The sequence below is a fragment of the Mustela lutreola genome, chromosome 2, assembly GCF_030435805.1.
Source record: "Mustela lutreola isolate mMusLut2 chromosome 2, mMusLut2.pri, whole genome shotgun sequence".
In the NCBI taxonomy this organism is placed as follows: Eukaryota; Metazoa; Chordata; class Mammalia; order Carnivora; family Mustelidae; genus Mustela; species Mustela lutreola.
The window spans coordinates 17079219-17100631 of NC_081291.1; the positions used below are offsets into that span (position 1 = coordinate 17079219).

The 21413-nt window shown below is 60.1% G+C and overlaps 1 protein-coding gene across 4 annotated transcripts in view; it reads left to right on the forward strand.

Moving 5' to 3' along the window:
* The first annotated feature begins 8974 nt into the window (after window positions 1-8974).
* PTH1R (parathyroid hormone 1 receptor) overlaps window positions 8975-21413 on the forward strand; it is a 31872-nt gene continuing 19433 nt past the window's right edge. The window contains exons 1-4 of one of the 4 annotated variants that reach the window (XM_059160723.1): window positions 8976-9128; window positions 11345-11400; window positions 13781-13903; window positions 14418-14520. Coding sequence is in view for 3 of the 4 variants with exons in the window: in XM_059160719.1 (XP_059016702.1) it covers window positions 13829-13903 (75 nt within the window). In the remaining variant the exon portion in view is untranslated. Of the gene's footprint in view, window positions 9129-11344; window positions 11401-12531; window positions 12723-13780; window positions 13904-14417; window positions 14521-21413 lie in introns of those variants that run through there. The other 3 variants (XM_059160719.1, XM_059160722.1, XM_059160720.1) reach the window with 3 other exon arrangements.

A 21413-nucleotide genomic window follows, 5' to 3' on the forward strand; every position in this document is an offset into this window, starting at 1 on the left:
GACTCCAGACCCAAGACCCTAGGCCAAGGACCAGGATCCTAAACCCAGAGTCCAGATCCAGGACTCAAGACCCAGGACCCAGGACAGGACTGCTGGTGTTCCAGACCAACACTGTCTATGGCTCTGTGTAGACAAGGGCGGGGAAGGGGGGAGGGTAAACCCTTGGCGAACAGCGGGGGTGAGTGCTTGGCAAACCTTCCTGGTAGTGTTCCTCTGAGGGGCATGAGGAATGTCCCTCATCCCGTCAGAGCCAATTTGGGGAGCTCAGAATATGGTGGCCACGTGGAGGGGGTGGTGGAGGACAAGGAGAGGGAGGAATGGTTAGGGCCTGGCCATCCTTTGGGCCCGGGAGCCAGAGGCAGGGAAGGAGGGTCGGGCTCTTGTCCCCCTGGCCGCAGGCTCCACAGGCTGCCCTGGCCCGCCCCAGACCGCCCCTCCTGGCCCGAGGCCTCCGGGCTGGGATGCAGGCCCACACTTCCCGGAGGAGTCGAGAACGCGGCCTGGGCCAGACCCAGAGCCTTAGAAGTAGGTCAAGTGTTGCTGTGCAGCAGGTCCTGGAGACCCTGTCCAGGCGTGGGCAGGCCGGTGGGCGGCAGCACACCTACCAGGGCACGCGTGTGCACCCACACGGATGTGAACCCATCGCCATATGATGGAGGCCCACAAGCACGGACCACAGGCAGGGCCCTCAGCTCCCGCCCAGCTGCACAGATGGGGGCACCAAGGCCCCAGAACGGGCAGGAGCTGCTCAGCCACTCTGGCCAGAGGTGGCATGAAGCAGCCATGAGGACCAGGAAGAGAGGAATTTCTGCACCATCCCACGGTCCTGGATCCTTGGACAAAAGTCTGACTCCAAGGAGGACTTCCCAGCAAGGCTGCTATGCCACCAACAGGATGTGGCCTGCTTCCCGGAGCATAGCTCCAGGCCTTGAAGGATGGGAAGGCGTGGCCAAAGCCACGGCTCTTGGGACCCCGGCTGGTCCTGGCTCCTCTGGGCCTCCGTTTCCCTATCTGTACAATGGCCACAGGTCCGGCCCAGTGACAGTCGCTGTCCCGGAGCCCCAGCCCATCCTCGCCACCCCCACACCACACACAGACAACTCTGTCCTCGGCAGGCCAAATACAACCCTCGGGCCCCTCCCTCTGCCCACTGTGCTGACGGGGACCAGATGCTCCAACCTTGTGGTTCTGGGGTGGGGGTGGCAGGACCCAGCGGGCTGGCAGGCAAGGCCTGGGTTTGGCCCAGGGACCTATAATCAGCTCCTGCCCCTCTGATCCCTGCCCAGGACTGACGCTTGGGGCTGTGGTGTCCTGGCCGGCTGTGGCCACGGCCGCTATATTTGGGAGCCCAACTGAGCATGAGGGAGGGCTGGGCAGGCAGAAGGCTCCAGGGACCAGTGCCTCATGGAAGGAGTGGATGGGGGACACTGTCGGCCAGGCTTGGTCCTCTACAGAAGGAGGGCGTTGCCCCTGACTTCAGGGCCCCCATCTGAGGGGCATGTTCTGTTCTGAGGGGCCTGGCCTGGGGGACATCGGCCCTGTCCTCCGTGGCAGGGTCTAAAGAAGGACTGAAAATACGTCCGTGAATACCGGACCCCTTATTTAGTCCAGTGAGTCCAACTGTACGTTGGGCCAGGCATCCTGAGTGTGGGGCAAAGGGGTGGGGGCGGACGAGGGTGACAGTTGCCGAAAGGCTCTCAAGGGGTGACTTTGGGCGTTGAGGGGTCTCAGTTGGGAGGACAGGAAGAGGGATGCCAATGTGCTGAACCAGAGAATGGAGAAAACGGGGCTCGAGGCAGGGGTCCGAGGGAACGGGCCGAGGTGCTGCCCAGTCCCTCCCCAGCGTGGCCTGCGGCCTCCCTGAACTACCTTGGACATTCCCGCCACTGGGCCAAACCCTGTACACTCCCACCAGCCGTTTCCCAAAGAGCAAATATTTATTGTCCTTGGAAGAAAAAAAAAAGAATCCCCTTTTAGGATCAGGGTCTGGGAGCTGCTTCTGAGGCTTGCAGGGGCTCCGCGGTGGCCCGAGGTGACCAGAAGCTCCACCAAGACCGGCCGAGGGTGGAGGAGGGAGGCTGGGACCCGAGCTGGCCTCGGAGGAGAGGGGTCGTGGCCGGCCCGGGCTGTGGGGCGGCGGGGCTCTGGCCCCGGGCCCATCTCCCCGAGGGTTCCCCAGAATAGGTCTGAGGGAGGAGGGACCCTGTCACGGTGGCAGGAGGTGTGAATTTATGTGAAGACGTGCGCCGTCCCGTGTGCTCACGTGTGTCCCGTGAGGCTGTGAGCACATGTGTGTGTGTGTGCATGTGCATGGACGCCAGGCTCTGGGTGCACGGCTATCTGGGAGAATGTTCATCTGTTGGCATGGGGCGGGGTAGGAGTATGTGGACACAACCTCTGTTGAATGGCCAATTCAGTCAAAAAGGAGAGTAAATTTAGCAGGGGAAAAAAAAACCCATCAGTCAGACGAGGAGTCTGAATTGGGCGGTTGTTTGACTGGATGGACCAACTGTCTCAGGCAAACAGTCCCCGCTGGCTGGAGGAGGAACGGGCTCCCCCCCCCCACCGCCGGCCACCCCCCCAACACCCTCACCCCCCAGGTCCGCATGGCAAAATGGAGACAGGGACCACGACCGACCAGAGATGAGACACGGAGACAGAGATGGGGACAGATTCAGAGACCAGGGAGGGAGGGTCTCGAGACCAGCCAGAGACAACGGGAGCCTCTGGACGCAGGCTCCCAGAGCCCAGACAAGGTGTGTGCACAACACGGCCCTCCGGCTCTGACCCTCAGCTCTGAGCCGAGGAGGAGGCAGATTCAGCCCTGCCCTCCAGCAGCCCAAAGTGCACAAGAAGGGGGCACCAGACCCGGAGGCAGGAAGACAGGTGGGCCTGGGCAGCCACAGGAGAGGGGGCAGCGGCTGGAATGCGGACGGGGCAGGGGACAGGGATGGCAGTGAGGGAGGTGAGGGCAGGAAGGTGACAAGGTGGTGATGGTGGTGATGGCAGAAGAGGCCACGGTGCCCAGGAGGGCCTCCCTCCCTGTCCCCTTACTGTGGTGGCCCCATGAGACCCGGGGCTGTCCCCACCCCGCTCCACCCAGCACCAGCTGTGTCCTTGCCTCCAGTGGCCACACAAGGACCCTCTGTGGCCCAGGGTGTGGAATGCATTAAAAATGGCCCAAGCCCCCAGCCAGGAATAGTCAGGGTCAATTCCACTACCTGCCTGTGTGGATATTTATGTATCTACCCGCCTACCCCATCTAAAACAGCACACACACACACACACACACACACACACACGCACGCTCAAAAATGCCGGAGTCAGGCTAACCTGGTCCTGCTATGTATCTGTGTCTGTCTGGAGATACGCACTGGGGCCTGGACACGCTCCTCACCATCTGGTCTCTTCTCACCAACGCTGGGGCCAACAGGAATCACGGTGATGTGTGTGTACGTGCACACACACACATGCCCGGCCCGTGGGTGCTTGCACCGAGAGCGACCACAGGCCCATGCCCACACCTTTAAACATAAATCCTCATGCAATATAGACGCCTTTACACAGATGTTTATACACACGTATGCATGCCTGTGCACACACATCCACACACTTGCACACATGTGCCCTTTGCACGCATAGGTACACACATTCACATGCCTTTGCGTGAATACACACACACCTAGCACATCACAACTCCGAGGTCACTCGCTGGTACGGAAAGAGCCCAGGGTGGGAATTAGGAGCCGTGGGAGGGAGTAGAGACCAGAGAAATCAGGGAACCACAGCAGGCCCGCCGGGAGAGGGCCGGGAGCTTATGTGAGTACACATGAGTGTGAGTGTGAATGTATGTGCGCAGGTGTTTGGGACCATTTCCCTGCCTCCTCCCTGGCCCCCTGGAGGGCCATCCTCCCCCCCCCCACCACCACCCTGTTCACAGAGGGAAAATAGAGGCCAGAGCACAGCAGCTGGGCCTGGGGAGGTCAGCGTCCCCAGGTTTGGTGCTCGCAAGCCTTAGCATCTGTGTTATTCTTGGCGCACTCCAGCCAGATAAGCACGGGGGTCAGAGCTCGGCTCTCGTGGGAAAGGACTCTCTGGAAGTCTCCCGACCCATTCCTTTCCCAGATCCGGGACCCCAGAGCAGGCAGGGGTGGAGGCAAAGGGAAGAGGGGTGGCTGAGGGACAGGCAAGTCTTCATCAGGGTGGCCTTGAGGGCTGGGGGTGAAGAGGTGGAACACAGCAGAATGGGAGACTCACAGATGCCCCAAAATGCAGAGTGACCCCTCAAACCGGTCCCGAGACGCTCCAACGCAGGGGCCGGAGCACGTGGAGAGGGGCAACGCCAGGCCCCCGGCTCTCTGCAGCTCTGGACTGGAGCCCCTCGGCTGCAGGGAGCCGCCTGAGGTTTCCAAGCCAGTGCTAATGGGGAAGCCACTTTAGAGAGATGGTCGGAACGTTAGAGGACCTCAAAGCATCACCATCGATAGCAGATCATGACGTGCTGGGCCTGGGGTTATCTATCACCCCTCCCATCTCATCACTGACTCCTGGAGCCCCTTCCCCTCCAGAGACCTCGGGGCACCCACTTGCCCAATGGGGCGGGGTCTTGGGTCAGCTTGGAAGGCACACAGTCCCCCCAGCACAGTCAGAAGGACTTGGGCCTGAGTCTCCTCCATCCCCTGCTCGCACCAACCTTTGCCCCCAGCCCAGGTCTCAGGGCCTTGCAGAAGGCTGGGGTCTGACTGCTGGAGCTTGGAGCTCAGAGCCAGGTCAACAAGGGAACAATCAGGGGAAATTCTGCGGGACACAGGGCCCATCCAAGGCTGCAGAGAAGCAAGGAAGAGCTGGGGGCTTTCTTTAGCCCCAGGAGCCTGGCCTGACAGCAAGCCCCACCCCTGCCTTCGGGAGTTCTGGACCCCTGGCTTGGGGGGCCATAAGCGCAGTCCACCCCATCTGCACACTCCTGCCCTAGCCGAGTCCTCCGGCCCTCTAACAGCTGCAGTAGTCTGGGGTCAGCGACCGCGCAGAGAGAAATCATTGATTGCGGCTGCCAAGAGCCCTGGCCACCTCCGGCTCCGAGTGCCTGACCTTGAGGTCCAGAGAAAGGACGTGCCATTCTCCCCACCCCCATCACCCCCATGAGGACAGCAGCCACAGGGGCAGCGTGGTTGGCCTGCGCTGGAGGACTAGGGTGCACCTTACCCACAGCAACCACCCCTCACCCGCCGCCTCCCAGGCTTCAGTCTCCCCTTGGAGATCTGGGCTCCAGTCACCTGCAGCTTGACTCTGGGGCTGGGGTTTGAGCTTTTCATGGACTTCTGAGGCTGCCAAGGAGCCCCAGACACGGAGAGGCGGCCCAAGCCAGTCAGGGGCTACATCTGTACTACGTGACTTTGGGCAGCCCTCCCTGGTCCCAACCAGCTGCCAGGGCCCCTCCAGCTCTGGGAAGGTCTCCGATTTATGCACAGCCACTCTCCTGTCATCTGGAACCTCCTCCAAGGTGGAAACCCACGGGTCCCCAGTTGGGGCCCTTCAGCCTCTTTCATGGCCAACCGGCCCCTAGGTGTTGGGAAAACCTGGGTACGTGGTCTGAATGAGCTTGGTGACCTCTGGCACGCCATTGCCCCTCTCTGGACATCGCTCTCCCACACACAGTTTTATAAACTTCCCCAAGTGCTTCCCGTTTCTGGCCAGTTCAGCCAACGTCCACGGCGCCTCTGGGCCAGGCTCTGTGCCGGGCGCTGGAGAGCTGGACAGACACAGTCCTGGTCCCAGCCCGAGATGTCCCAAGCGTCATTGCCAGCTCATTGCTTCACCGGGCTGGTGTCCTCTGCGGCATGGAAGGAAACTGAGGCCCAGAGAGATGGACCAGCCGTCCTCAGATGGCCCAGCCTGACCAAGGACCACCCACGTAGACCATCCCTCTAATCCACGCAGGGCCCAGCATCACGACCTAGGGGTCCCCGGCCCTAGGTCTCCCCACCATAGCCGCCAGCCAGACCCCAGTGTCTGAGCTTCCCTCTGCTTCTTCCTTCCTGGCCCCCTGTCCCTTCAAACCGCAGGGCCCAGCCGGCCTCTGGAACGCGTGCCCAGGACCTCGGTGATATTTTGAGTTTAAGAAAACTTTGCAGTCGGCAGGAGCTCTTAAAAGTTATAAATAGCAGCAGCGGGAGCCCATGCTGGGAGAGGCGGAAACACGTGTCAAACACGCCTGGGAGGGGGTATTCCGAGGCACAGACCCCCCCCCCCCCAGGGACCCACCAGGCTTCAGGGGATTTTACAACCAGGAGAGCGGGAAGTCACACCCCACCCGGAAGGCGTCTGGGAAAGGAGACTCCGTTCTCGCTCCCCGACCAGGGTCCCGAGAGGTCGGTCAGGTTGCCCAGGCGAGCGGGGACGCTGTTGAGAGGCATCTGGGCTGGGAGGGTTTGCTCCTACCCGCCCCTCCCCACCACCAGCTCCCCACTCAGCTGCTCAGCATGGGAACCGTAGGGCTCAGGAGAGTTTGGGAGCATGTCCACACCAACCCCAGCCAACATAGGTGGGATGGGGGGGGGGGGGCTGGTAAGCCTGGAGTGAAGAAGGGACCATTCCAAGGTCATCAGGGAGCTGGGGAGCACTCAGCCCCCCAAGCCATGGTTCTTCCCACTGAGCAAAAGCCACCGCTGCCTCCCTTCCAGATACCTGACACCCCTCTGGTTAAGCAGAGTGGGAAGCCTGAAGATGGCACGTATGCTGGAGAGAACAAGGGACTCCATCCACCACAGTGAAATGCACATCCATACTCACCCAAGGGCCAGGTGAGGGGTCTCGGGCTTGCCTTGAAGGCCATGGGATTTGAGGAGCTTCCCTCAGAAGCCTGGTGTGATGGGACACAGCCATGAAGCCCCCCTCGATTTTCTCAACTGCTCTGTCGTGTTCACAGGCCACAACCATGACTCCGTCAATGGAGAGGTCAGGAAACTGAGGCACAACTGAGACCATCTCCACCTCACCCCCCTCCCCATCAGGTCTGGGGGCAGCAGCCAGATCTGGCGTCCAGGCGCTCTGAACCTCAGGGAGCCCCGAAGGGTTTATGGGGCTCCCAATGAATGGGCCTGTTGAGCTCAGAGGGGGCCGGGCCCGAGTAAACATGACTGGGTCTGAGCTGCCATTCTCCCCCTGTCTCCTTCCCCAGGACCCAGGACCAAAATACAACTTCCTGTCCCCGGAGCTGAGGGCCAGACTCGCCCCTCAGAGCCCTGGGCTGGGGCTCACTGCAGGAACACAGCCTGGCCCGCGTCGGCAGCCCGCAGGGTCGGGGTCCAGAGAGGACTTCAGGTTTTCAGGGTCACATGTCTGCCTCCAAGCCCCAAGGACCTGGACCCTTGTCGGAGTCCCTGCAAACCTTGAACTGCCCATCTGGTAATGGCAGATCAGGAAACCAAGGCCATGAGCAGGAAGGGGACCCCACAGGTCAGAGCAGAATAGTCCCCAGCCTCCCACTTCCCCCAGCCAGTGAGGGTTCCCAAGGGAGCATGTGGGGGCTCAGAGGAGGGAGAGGCTTCGAGAGTGGAGGATCAGCAAGTAACAAGCTGGAGAGAGGGCAGAGGAGCCCCTTCCCCTTGGGCATTATTGCCCACTGACTTGTCAAGCTGAAATCTAGTCCCCCCACTGGCACTGGTCACAGAATGGCCTATCTGCTCAGGGCCCCCCCTTGGAGTTGCACACATGGGAGCAGCCCAGCATGGGAGGGGGCAGGAACCCCGTAAATGCTTGTTTGTCATAGCCTCACTCCAGGCCCCCACTCCCCTGTACCCCATCCTCCCCAGCCAGCCCAGTCTACTCCCTTAGCCTCATATTCCCCACCTGGAGGCCAGAGATGGACAGGCTCTCTACCTCCCTCTCCAGCCTGGGAATGTACTAGAAAGTACTTTAGAAACTGTAAAGTATGTTGCCCTCCCCAGGAGCCTGGAAGACCTGGGGAAGGGTCGCCCCCAAGGGATGGACGCCCTAGGAACGTGCCCTGGCTGCTGGGGGTTGGTTTGGGGCCCGCCACCTCACGTGCCGGGCACTGGGGGCTCCGACTGGAATGTGCTGAGCGGCAGCTGCCACGTGAATCATTACACCTCATCAGGCTGAGCCTGGGACTTCCAGACCCAAACCGGCTCGGGCTGGGCTCCGGCGGAAGGGCAGCCTCCAGCCAGGGTCTCCAGGTGCTGGGGTGAGGTGCCAGGACCTCGCAGGCCTCTTCCCTCTGTCTGCGTCCTCACTCTTGGTATCTGGACCCAACCCTGGTTCTGTTGCAGCCCATTGCACAGAACCATGGAGGAAGGCAGGTCATCCTGGCCACAGCCCTCTGCCTCCGGGACCTGTAATTGCATATGCGGACCCTGAGCCCGGGTGTGACTGGCTGGCTTCACGCCAAGGGCCCACATTCCAGTGGGCAAGGAGTCAGATACAGAGTGGCCTTGGCGCTGCAGGGTTAGGACAGGGGCTGGCTGGAATGAGTGTCCCCACATGTCCCCGCCCTGGGAACGCTTAGTACCCAGGACTGAGAGGGGAGGCCTTCTCGGGTCTCAGTTTTTCCGCCTATGATCCGGGTATGAGCTACCCTGAGCCTCCATCTGATTTCTTCAGGTGTCCTAAACATGAATGAAATCACTCACAGTAGTTGTGTTATACCTCATGGGGCCTGAAGTTTCTGAGACATGGAAAAGCCAGGAGGGGCAGACAGGGACACAGGAAGAGATAAAGGAGAATTAGCTGGAGACAGGCTTGGTGAGGCCAGGAGAGGACCACTGAGGCACACGCCCACTGGATGAGCCAAGCTGGCCTGGGCATCTGTCAAGCACACCCATGGAGGTGGGGGAGGGCCCAGCTCAGGGCACTGAACACTTGGACCTGCCTCTTCTCCCCCACTAGGGGTCTGGGACAAAGTCCTGGGCTGGAGCAGGGCTTGGTAAAAAATAACTAATTATTCTTTTCAACCAAAAGCTCTCACTCAGGCCTTTTCCTGTCCCTAGCAGCAACATCCTTGCTTAGGCCTGAGCCCCAGAAGCTGCTAGAACCATCCATGGCCTCTCCATGGCCAACCTGAGCCTGCTCTGAGTCTCCAGGCCCTGCTTGGAAGACCTTGTGGGCTCTAGGTGAGTGGGGTCCAAGGCAAGCCTGGGACGCGAGGGCAGCCGGGAGGGGCAAGGCAAGGCCATGGTACCCCTGTGTGTGTGTGTGTGTGTGTGTGTGTGTGTGTGTGTGTGTGTGTGTTACCTGTGTGATGCTGTGGGGCCCACAAGGAATGCCTGCATGGGGATGTCTGTGGTTCTGGCGTTACTGTAGGAGGGAGTCTGTGACAGGAAGCCCACACCTCCAGGTGCCCCCGGAGTGCTCCCTGCCTCCGACAGAGCCTCCCGGCCCCCTGTGCCCCCAGCTTCCCTCCCTTGGCCTTCCTGAGAGGTGAGAAAACCAGGCTTCCTGCTGCAAGGGGAGGGGGCTGCCCGACCAGCTGCTGTGGGAGCCTCCAGTGACTCATCCGGGTGGGGGGTGTTTATGAGCAGCCGAAACGGCTATAAAAGTGGCACCTTGGTTCACTGATGGCCTGGCCATCCCCTCCTCTACCAGCCCCTTGCCTTGAAAAGCTTCCAAAGGGGCCTGGAACCAGAGAGAGGCCTGGGATTAAGGCTTGGTGGAGGCTCAGCCTGGGGTCAGGGTTCAGCCAGGGATTAGAGGTCAGACTGGGATAAAGGCTCCACATGGGTGGGGGGAGCTCAGGATGGGATTAGGATTGAGATGGGGATTCAAGCTGACTTTGGGGCTAAGGTTGGGAGATGAACTCTTGAGGGTTTACAGGCCAGTTTTTCCAGAGAACCCCCAGAACGGGACAAGGGGTTTTCTGAGGGTCTGAAGCCAGGCTGCAGGGCTGAGAGCTGAGCCTCTGTCTTTCCTTTTTGAGTCTGGGGCCCACCCCAGCTCTAGGGTCTGTGTAGCTTGGCCAGACCCCTACTCACAGCAGCAGAGTCCAGTTTAGGGCCACTGGGCCAGAGCCCAGATCCTTCTCCAGCTCTGAGCTCCAGGGATCTTGGCTCTTCCTCCTAGGTCCCCATTAGAGATGGGTGTCCCCATAGGGGACTCGCTCCCTCCAATCAGACCTTTTCAAATGTCCCTGAAACTGACCAGAAACTGACCCTTGGGGCCCTGGGGCTTGCCTGACAAAAAGGGCTGGCTGCCTCTGCCAGGCACTGGGGTGCTACCAGTTAATGTGTGACACCCAATCCCCATGGTGGCACTTTAACCAGGGGCCAGGAGGTGCCTTAGGGTATCTGCCTCAGCCAACAGTTCTGGAATATCCAGCAGGGACCTCTGGGGTGAGGCACATGCGTTACAGCTAGAAGAACACCCTTAAAGGCCCCACAGCCCACTGGACCCCTCTCTGCAGCCCTACCCACAACCCCCCGCCCCGGTCCTCCCCACTACAAATACTGTTGGTTTCCCAATCCCAAGCTTTCTGGTATCAGATCTGAGGACTCCCTACATCAGTCCCCAGTTTTACCCCAGTTGCCCCAGTGACTCTGTGAATGTTCTTTTCCTATCACCACAGGGCAGGGGTGATCAGTCATAAAGCCATAAAACAGAGTAGAACGGCTTGGAAACAGAGACATAAAACAGAGACCATCAAAATGTAACACTGAAGAACCACAGATGTTTTCTGTGTACCTGATCCTCTGTCCCTGTTCCCAAGTAATCCACACACCACAGTGGGTAGCCCCCAAATCACAGCCCCCCCAAGTAATGGAAGAGATGGGGTCACACACAAAAAAAGAGGGAGGGATGTTCTTTACACCAGGCAGAGAACCATGATCCCAGCAGAGTAAACTCCAAAGGCAAGGGCAGGGGAGTGAGCATGGGGAGCAGGCCGGGAGTCGAGAGGACAGTACCTGTTGGGGAGCGTCACCTCTGGAGGAAACTGCCTCAGACAGCATCATCCTTAATCACCTGGGCAAGAAACTTGAAAGTAGTGGGGCCCAGAGGAGGATATGGCCACAGACTCCTAGGGAAGCAGACAACTGTGTATGGGAGATGGGTGGGTTTGGGCCTAGAGGAAGGTAGACTGCCAGAGAAGCTGGCTAGAGCTGGATTCCAGTGGCCTTAGGCCTTAGGCTTGCAGATCCATTCTCATGAAGGGTAGGGACCATCCCTGAGATGGGGTGGGGGCTGGTTTGGGGGCTGTGAGGGGCTCAATTTCCACAGGCTGAGTCTGGGGAGCCCACAGAGCTCAGCATGGGTCTGGACACCCACACTCTGCAGCACTAAAACAGTAAAGTTAAAAGCGCCCTTTGAATCAGCTGGTCAAGTCCCCGATTTACAGATGAGGAAACTGAGGCCCAGACAGCAGGAAGTCGTCCTGCCCAGGATACACAACCGGTAAGTGGGTGAGCAGGGACTGCCACTTAGCCCAGATAATATCTCCAAGGGCCCCAAGAGTCACATTAGCTTCCTCCTGACCATCCTTTAAAGCCCTCTGCTCCAGGCATCCCAGGCCTTCCCAGCATCTCAGCTTCTCTGCGTGATCCTGAAAGGTGGCGAACTTGGGGTCTCAGACCCCTTCCTCTAAGCGCTACAGCGTCCCCTCCCGAGCCGGAGCACGTAACCCCGCCCCACCCCGCCCCTGCCCCCAAAGGCTCCTCCCGTTCCTCCTCCAACTTGAGGGTCCCCGGGTGGACCGGAGCCCGCCGGGACTGTTTGGGGCTGTGAAGGGGTGGAGAAGGAGGCGGGCCTCGGGAGCGGGGGTCCCCGCTGAGCCCCGGGTCTGGCGACTTGGAGCGGCGGACTCCGGGGCGGAGCTGGGGAGACCGGGCTGGCGTCTGGAAGGGTCGAAGACTCTGAGAGACCCCGACCCGGGGGGAGACTCGGGAGGGTGGGAGAGGGACGTGAGCCCTCGCGGGCAGGGGCGGGGGCGGGTCCAGAGCACTGCGGACCTACCCACTCGGGAGTTCCCGAGGCTGGGGGTCCAGGCGAGGGCGGGGCGGGGCAGGAGGGCGGTGGCGGCCGAGCCGGGAGCGGGGCTGGCGGCCCAGCAGCCTCCCCAGGGACCCCGGTCCAGCCCGAGCGGGAGTCGCGCGGGCGCACAGACAGCGCCGCGGCCGGGGGCGCGCGGGGTACCTCCAGTGAAGAGGTCCTGCTTCGCGGCTGAAGGCCCCTGTTCACCCGCCCCGGCAGGCCGATCAGAAAAAATAACGTCTGTGCTTCCCGGAGAAGAGAATGGAGCGGCGGCAGCGTCCCGGGCTCCGTTCCCGGGCCCCGATGTCAGAGCTCCCTTGGCCCTGTCCCCTACACACTCACATCCCGCCGCTGGCGACCCGGGGCGCGGCCTCTAGAGAAACGTCCCGGGGCAGGGGCAGCGGGCTCCGCTCGGCCGCTCCGCACACCCGTGGCGGAGGCGGCGCAGGGGCGGGGGGGGGGGCGGTGCGGGGGCGGGAGAGGCCCAGGGAGGGCGCGGGGGAGGGAAGAGGCGCCCGGCCGCGGGGGGAGGGGGAGCGGCAGACGCCGAGGCGAGGGACGCGCGCGGCGGGCGGCGGCTCCGAGCGGCGGCCGGGCGGGGGGCGCTGGAGGCCAAGCCGGCCAGAGGGGATCCCGAGAGCCCCATGAAGTGCCCCCGGGGCCGCGGACGGGGCGCTGTCCTGGGGAGGCTGTCGGGGGGTCCCCGACATCCATGGCTAAGCGGGGGCCGCGGCGGCGCGCTCGGAGTAAGTCGGGCTCGGGGGGCCGGCGCCCCGGCGAGGGGTGGCGGCGGCGTTGGGTAGGGGTGACTCCCGGCCTCGCCGGGGCGGGCGGGCTGGTCCGTCTCGGTGTCAGTCGGCGGCGCCTCCTCGGAGCCCGGTGGAGCCGCCAGCCCCGCGCCGCTCGGCTCCGTGGCTTTTTTGGAAACTTGCAAATGTTTTCGTAGAGAGAGAGAGAGAGAGAGAGAGAGAGAGAGAGGGGGAGGGGAGGGAGGGATCGAGGGAGTGACCGAAACGGAGCTCGGGGCTGCTGGAAGAACGGAGGCCAAGGCTGGGGGAGCTGGAGACGGACTGACAGACAGGCCGACAGGCAGAGCGTCCCGGCCGCAGGCGTGCTTCAGCCGCGCGGGCGCAGGCGGGGCTCCGGCCCAGGATGGGGAGAGGATTCGGGAAGCGGCCGCGGGCAGGATGGGTCCGAGGGGGCTGAGGGGCAGAGAGCTGGCGGCCCGAGCACCGAAGGGCTCAGTGTCGTTGCAAAGTTGGGATCGCGTCCCTAAGCTGCACGCCCCGAGCGGCTCAAAACGCGCCCCCCGCCCCGCCCCGCCCCCCTCCCCTCCTTGAGCTAGCCGCGAAGCTAAAAATAACAGCCCGGTTCGCCCCCCGCAGACCGCGACCCCAACCCCTCCCCCGACCCCTCCCCCACTGGGCGTGGGGCGAAGCCGCAGCTCCCAGTTCCCCAAAAGAAAAAAAGAAAAAGACAGAAAAGGCGGCGCGGTGGGGGGGGGCGGGGGGCGGGCCGGGGGCGGGGGGCCCGGCCATATGGATGTGATTTCTCCGCTCCGAGGCAGACGGGCAGCTCCGCAGCGCTCGGCGCCCGCCCGCCGCCCGCCCGGCCCCCGGCTGCCTCCCTTCCTCCCTCCCTCTCTTTCTCCTTTGCGCTCCCTCGCTCGCTAGCCCTTGGCGCATGGGCCCCGCGCCGGGCCCCGGGGCCTCGGGCCGCCTGGCCTCCGGGGTCCCCTAGGCCCGGGCGTGGGCGGGGCAGCCCGGCCTGACGCAGCTCTGTACCCCACCACCACCACCACCAGGGCCGGCGGCGGCGGCTGCCCCGAGGGACGGGGCCCTAGGCGGTGGCGATGGGGGCCGTCCGGATCGCGCCCGGCCTGGCGCTCCTGCTCTGCTGCCCCGTGCTCAGCTCCGCATACGCGCTGGTAAGTCCCTCGCCCGCACTCCAGGACAGGCTTCGGGCTTGCTCTGTGGTCCCTGGGGTGGGTCCAGGGCACAGAGTCTAGGTTCCCTGAGTAATTCGAACTTTGGACGAGCGTCGCCTCCAACAGGAGAGCTTGGGTGCCTGCTGTCTCTGGGGTGTCTGGACTCGGTTCCTGATGCCTATGGTCCTCTTAGCTCTGAAGCCTGGGTTCGGAATCCAGGTCTGGAAATCTGTGGTTGGGGTTCCTCTATCTTCTGCTTCTGTGAGCACCGCTACTCTGGCTGTGTCCTCTTTAGGGATGACAGTGTGATCTAGCAGTAGCCTGGGCTTTGGCCCTGATGTAGGGTCCCACAGACTTTGTTCCTGGGCTTGTGTCTTCTGCAAGTTTTGTTTGCCACCCAGGACACAGGGCTGTGGGTCTGAGCTCAGAATCACCCAGGCAGGGGATAGGATTTAGGGGTCCCCTCCAGCTCTCACGATCACATGCGTGCAAACATGTGGACGCCCTTGCCCAGGGAGGCGGCTGTGGTGTGGCATGGAAGAAGGATGGAGGTCTCCTGAAGGGAACTGACCTCACAGAACACTCCTCCAGGAGAAACATGCTGGAGGGGGAGTCTGGTGAGTGAGGGACCCCCATGTATACCCTCCTGAGAGCAGAGCCAAGAGGGGAAACCAGAGGGAGAAGAAGAGGCAGATCGGGAGATAAGGCAAGAGAGAGAAAAGAGACAAAGGCGGGTGGAGATGAGAGCTTCTCGGAGCAGGAGTAGACAGACCGAGAATAGCAGAGAAAAGTCGGCACTGGCAGAGGCCAAGAGCTGGAGGTACGGAGGACAGCATCCTTCTCCTCCTGGACCAGAAACTGGGGGCCAGGACCTGGGGAGTCAATCAGACCACAGAGCAGCCCCGTCCCAGGGGACTAGCCCGTGGCTGAGGAGGCTGTCTGCCTGTGTGTCCGACCTCAAGGCCCCTGCTTCCTCCCCAGGAGCTCCCAGGTGGGGGCTTCTGCCTTCTAGAGAAACAAGCAGGCAGCCAGGCAGCCCCCTTCTCCTGATCAACTCCATCCCCTCCACCCCAGGCAGAACCTGAGGCGGGAAGGCAGGAGTTCTGGGATTCCTCCAGCTCTAAGGCCCATAGGACCGGGGGCTATCCTCTGCACCTTGGTTTCCCTATCTGTAAAAAACAGCAAGAACTTTTGCCTAAGAATCCCCTGAGTGAGGCTCTCTTCTCCTCCGGAACCTCAGCATGCCCCATTCCCTGGTGCCCGTGCCCTCGTGACCCTGGCTCCCTGAAGCCAGAGACCTCACCCCCTACGAGGACTTGTAGATGGGGAAACTGAGGCTCAGAGACTCATGCACATGTACATGCAAGGACCTGGCTCATGCAATGAGCCATTTCCCCACCCGCCCCTTGGGCCAGGCTGGGAGAGACAGGAAGGACAATGGGCATGAGTGTGCTGAGAGCTGTCTGTGTGTCAGAGCGGGGCTCGCGGGGACTCTGCGTAGGTCCGTGTAAGCGTGTGTCCCCTGTGGACACACGTGTCCCAAGCATTGGGTCTTCACGTGACTTGCAGGAGCATAGTCGTGCGTACGTGTGTGTGCGCGCGTGCACGCGTGCATTTGTGAACACATGTGCCCCCAGGTCTATTGTTTCTTTTTATTTAATAAATGCTTTTTTAGTGCTTTCTACTTGCCAGACACTGTCCCAAGCACTTTACAGTATTAGTTTCATCTTCCCCACAACCCTCTAAAAAAGGCTTTGCTACCGTTCCCATTTTTAAAGTAATCTGGAGCACACAATCCCTATGGTCATTTTGTACTGCATGCCGGTCTAGTGCTAAGCTCTGTGTCTCCATGAGGAGGGGATCATGGACCCCCCCACCACCACCAGGGCCCCGCACTGACTTCTGGGGAAGCTGAGGCACGTGCAAAGAATTTGCCTCCCTTAGCCATGGTTCAGGTATGAAGGCCGGGCTGGAGGAGGGATACCACGGCGGGGTCTGCCCTTAGACCTTGCTGGGGTGTCAGTGTCTAGATTTTCAGGCCATGTGTACACTGGACCTTCCCTGGGTTTACAGCTAGAGGATGTGGCCTGAGGATCACCCCATACCCTGTGGGCTTCCCGGGCTCAAGAGAAACCAGCGGGAGACTGACGGCCTCCAGTTTCCGCTTTTGAACCCAGGGGCTGCCGTTCACACCCAGATCTGTGCTGATGCCCACCGACCCCACCAAACTCAGCCAATAGCCCCTGTCACCAGACCTGTGTGCTGCCTGCCCAGCAGCCCCAGGAGCAGGCTCACATCTCCTGAGATCTCAGGGTTCGGGACCAAAGAGCGTCCCACTGGGAGGACCCCGGCTGTGGCCACACTCAGCTAGCCAGTCCATCTTGTGTTACGGGGAATAGTAGCTGTGGGCTGGGGGTCAGGAGGAGTAAATTTTGAAGGAGGGGATGGATGCACAGATTATGAGTAGGGGGCGAATGGGTGATCTTATTCTTGGAGGTGCCTCATCCTAAGGACGCCCCCAGCGCATGTACATGTAAAGGAGAAACTGCAGTGGGAGAAGAAGCAGGTCTGCATGGGGGGTGGGCCTTGAGCGTAGAGATGTGACCTCGGGTCCCACTCAGAAAGGACTGCGGTGGCTAAGAGTATAGGGGGCCCCTCCCCTGCTCCGGGGCCAGTATGGCCACCAGCCCTCTTTTAAAGACCAGAAAGAACCACCACATATTGAACAATGACTGTCCTCCGATTCTGAGCTAGAAACCGTCATAAATGTTTTCTCGATACGTCTTTTCACCCACCCGTTTTATGGGGAAAGGCCCTGAGGTTCCTGTGGCAGAGGTGGGACTTGAACCCGGGTCTTCTCACTCTCACACTGAGTTTCTTCCTCCAAACCGAGGCGAGGAATCGTGCTGACAGGAGAGCTCCATGTCCCACTGTGGGGTTTTCAAAATTTTGCTTCCTTTTCTTTTTTTTTTCTTTCTTTGTTTCTTTGTTTCTTCCTTCCTTTGTTTCTTTGTTTCTTTCTTTCATAAAATCCTTCTGTTGTTTTACTTTAATTTTCTTGTGTTTAATTGAACTAATACTTGAATATGTTCTTTCTCATAAAAGAGTCATATAATACAGATTAATCAGAATTCATCCTTGATGACTCCCAAGTCCCAGTGCGCCTCTAGAAAAAAAACACTTTATTTTTTTTTAAGATTTTATTTATTTCTTTGGCAGAGACAGATCACAAGTAGGCAGAGAGGCAGGCAGAGAGAGGAGGAAGCAGGCTCGCTGCCAAGCAGAGAGCCTGATGCGGGGCTCGATCCCAGGACCCTGAGATCACGACCTGAGCCGGAGGCAGAGGCTTTAACCCACTGAGCCACCCAGGTGCCCCGTAGAAAAAAACACTTTTAACACTCTGGATGGGGATAGCCTCCCAGAACTTTTTCTGTTTACTTCCAAAAGATACCAAATCTTCCCAAAGATTTTTGTGTCCATATAGGAGCAGACAGTCTTTTCTGTTGTTTTCTGTGTGTCTTTAAATGAATGGCATCTGTCTGTAGGTAAGGCTCTGCCGTGTGCTTTTTTTTTTTTTTTTTTTTTACTCAAAAGTGTATCCTGGAGATCTTCTTGTCAGTAAATATAGATCTGTTTTCTTTAATGGCGCATAGTATTCCAAAATCTGCAAAGGTGCCTTTAGATCTTTCCTGCATCCTTTTTTGTGTGTGCGCGTGTGATTCCAGATGGTGGTGGGGAAGCTCCTGGAAATGCCATCTTGTGCCCCTGTGTGACAGTTTCCCTGTAGGGTATTTCTAGATTCTGTCATTGCTGGGTCTGAAGCACATCACGTTTTTCATTTTACTGGACACGGCTGCACTGCCCTCTAGAAAGCCCGTCTGTGTGGGTTGTGACTCACAATGCCAGCAGTGAGCAGGAGGGTCTCCCCCGACACCCCTGTCTCATGAGGTAGTGCCACCTTTGCCATTCTGACAGGCGAAAAATGGTGTCTCTTGCCAATTACCGGTGAGCTTTTGACTTTCCATTGGCCTATTGTCCCTCTTCTAAGAGCTGGTCCAGAGTCGTTACTTATCTTTCTGTGGGTTATTTGTCATTTTTGTATTGATTTGTTGAAGGTTTTTTTTATCACCTGCCCTTAAACACCCCCACACACACCCCAGCTCTGGGAACGGCCTGTGGACAGAGCGGGAGGAGGGGGGCCGAGCCCTCCCGGGAACTTGGGTTTTCTTCGGAATGTTTTAATGAGGCGTCAAGCGGCCTCCCCCAGATTCCTGTTGTGGGCCTTCTGGGGACACTCCCTGGTCCAGCCACCACACCAGGAAGGCAGCTCTTTCAGGGAGAGAGTCCCTAGGATTGAGAAGGCGTGGCGTGGGGGGTTTGCAGACCCCCTGAAGTGGTTTGCAAAATGCAGCGTGACTGGGAAAGAGAGCAGGGTTTCACCTCAGATTCGCAAAGACACTTGGAAACGTCCAAGCCCTAAAGAACCCCAACTCCGGGACCGGCCTTGTGCGACGGTGAGACCTGGCGGGATCTTACTCTGCTGACCAGGCATACGGGTGGGTTAAGCCATCCTATCCTTGCGGACCTTGGTCCTGCAGGCCAGGTAGAGGCGGCCCGTGAAGATCCAGTGGGTCCAGCAGCTAACTCCGCCATCCTAGGCTCCATCCCTGCCCTGAAGGCGTCCACGCTGGCCAAGATGAGAGGCGTCACTAGTGCCTCCCCCCCAGCCCCTCCCAGCCCTGAACACAGGCAGCCTGTTCAGGAAGGCCTGGAGAGGGGGAGGAAAAGTCAGCACTTGTCAGCGGTGGCAGGGCAGGAGTGTCCCCGGCAGGGAGCCCGTCCCAGCCTGCTCGGGCCAGCCGGACAGACAGAGGGCAGCAAGGGGCGGGGAGCAGTCCCTAGCCAGCTGGCACGGGAGACGATGAGGGGTGCCAGCCCAGGTCCCAGTAGTGGAACCTGGAGAAGAGGTGCAGGAAGGCAGGAGGTCACAAGGGGGTCCCCTGTGAGCTGAGGTTTACTCCTTCTGCCTTTTCTGGAGGTACACCTCCCCTAGGTGCTAACCCCAAGGCACCACTGTCCCCTGTCCCTTTAGAGCTGAGCACCAGATGCCATCACCTCCAGCATCGCCATGCCATGCCCATTCTGTCTGCCCCCACACCTGAATTCCCCCTGTGCATCCGGCCTCCCAGGCTCTGCTGGGAGGCGACTGCCTGATGGGGTTCAGGAGGGTTCAGGAGGACTCAGGAATGCTGGGACTGAGGCTGGCACCAGGGGGGTCCCTGGGGCTGTGTCTTTTCTCCTGGGCTGCTGCCTCTCTTTAACTGTGACTCTGAGCCTCAGTGTTCCCATTCGTAAGGTGGGGATGTGGTGGAAGTTCAAGGAGATGGGGATAAAGAGCTGGGGTCAGTGGCTGGCACCAACAGGCAGAAGGGATGGCTGGAGACCAGGCAGGTCCGCTTTCTCTGGAGGTGAGTGGGAAGCCCACAGCCGCCTTCCCCCAGGGGAACCAGGAGGAACCCAGGAAGAGGGATGGATGAGATGACCCAAGAGGGCATCTCGAGGCTAACGGCATCTAGTGGAAGAAGCCCCTTTCCCAAAGGCAGAGGTGTCGGCCGCTGAAGAAGTAGCCCTTGTATTTCCTTCTGAGTTTTGCCCGGAGGAGAATGTAGGCATGTCTGGGATCACAGACAGCAAATGTGTGGAATTTGGCAGTTAGGAGAAAAACGGAGAGGAGTGGCCCTCCTCTGGTCAGTGGCGTGGAACTGGCTCCCTCCACCACCACTGTCTCCATCACACCTCCATCACCATCAGCAGCCTTCATGCTGCCTCCCCCCTGTCCTCACCCCCACTGCCAACACGGCTCCCACCCCCAACTCCGACGACACCATCCTCCGTGGGGCTTCCCTGCAGGCCAAGGTCGAAAGAGCTACTTGCCCCCGCAGGGGAGGGGTAGTGAGCAGATGGCTTTTCTCTTTGTCTGAGCTTCTGAACTCAAGAAATGAGAAACACATCCGGGCCTCTTGACCACACACTACTCTCTCCCAGGGACAGCAGCTTCCATGTTTGTAAATAACAGACTGGCTTCCAGCCTTCACCCGCACTCTGCCTGGAACCCCCAGACACCGGCTCATTGCTCCCAGGCTACTCCCGTCCCTATTCTCCCCGCTCGGGCCTGAGGTCAGGACATCGCCCCACCCCCTGCACGTTCACAAACAGCATACCGTGCACGCTTGAGCTCACAGGGAGGCTCTGGGTTGGGGGGTTCAACATGGGGAGCATGCTGCAGCGAGGAGCACTGAAGCCGAGCCCTAACCCAAGACCATAGGGGGGATCTGGAACAGCTGGTGCCAGGCTAGGTGGCCCCATGAGTGGTGGGTGACCCCAGGCCGTGATCCAGCCCTGGGTCCCTCAGCCCTTGCCCCCAAAACCCAAGATCCACGGGCCCTCTGGATGTAAACTGATGCAAGCCTGAGTTCTTAGCACCAGGAGCTGGGCCAGAGAGACCTGGACTCTGCCAAGGAAGGGGAAGAGGGGCACAGTGGGGAGAGGGAGCAGCAGACAGAGTCACCAGGCCAGGAGGAGGATCAGCTGCCTGCACTTCCCCCTTTCAACCCCAGGACACGGGACCTCCTCAGTCAGGGCAGAGACAGATCAAGAGCTCTCTTGGCCCCCAAGCCCAGGGGGCCTGGCAGTGACCTGGACTCTTACTGGGAGTCTAGGTTGGATCTTCCCAAAAGTTCATCGGGCACACTTCACCCAGTAGGCCCTCCTGTACTCCCTGCTCCCCACCCTCCACCCTTCATTGTGGCCCCCTGGACTTGGTGATCTACCCACTCTCCCCCTGCCACTCTAGGTCTGCGGCCTGGGGCCACCGTCAGTGCCCAGAAGGAGGGGTGCCCATAACCAGAGTAGGAGAGCCATGATCTGATGCTGCCACAGCCGCTAACGGGAACAGTTATAGCCACCAGCTCTGCGCCGCCCCCACCCATGCCCAGGCTCTCACTGAACCTCACCAACAGCCTTTGGATCATCCTGATCACAAGGGTTAAGCAACTTTCCTAGACACAGAGCCAGTCAGTGGTGGCGATGGGCCTCAAGCTCCAGTGCTGGCTAGCAGAATCTGCTAGGCGAGGACAGGGTGCAGCTGGAGGGGGGTGGCGAAGAGGGACCTTGCAGGCAGGGGAGCTGCCCTTCAAGGCAAGTGGGAATGAACTTGGTGCAGAGCTTCCCTCCTTTCCTTGGGTAGGTGCTTGCTGGACTCTGGTTTAGACTCCTCTTGCTGCAGTGTGCCATCACTGGGGGACAGAGAAGTGGGTCCTTACAAGTCCAGGGAGACCAGAGATGGGGCCTCCGTCACTTTGGAGGAATGGAGGAGTTTGGGGGCCATGGGGGTGCTGGAGGCACATCCCTTCCCTTCCCCTTGGCATTCCCAGCCCCACCATGGATACCAGACTCCAGAGAACAGTGGGTACCTCCTCTTGGCTCCAGAGAGATAAACCCAACAGCGGCA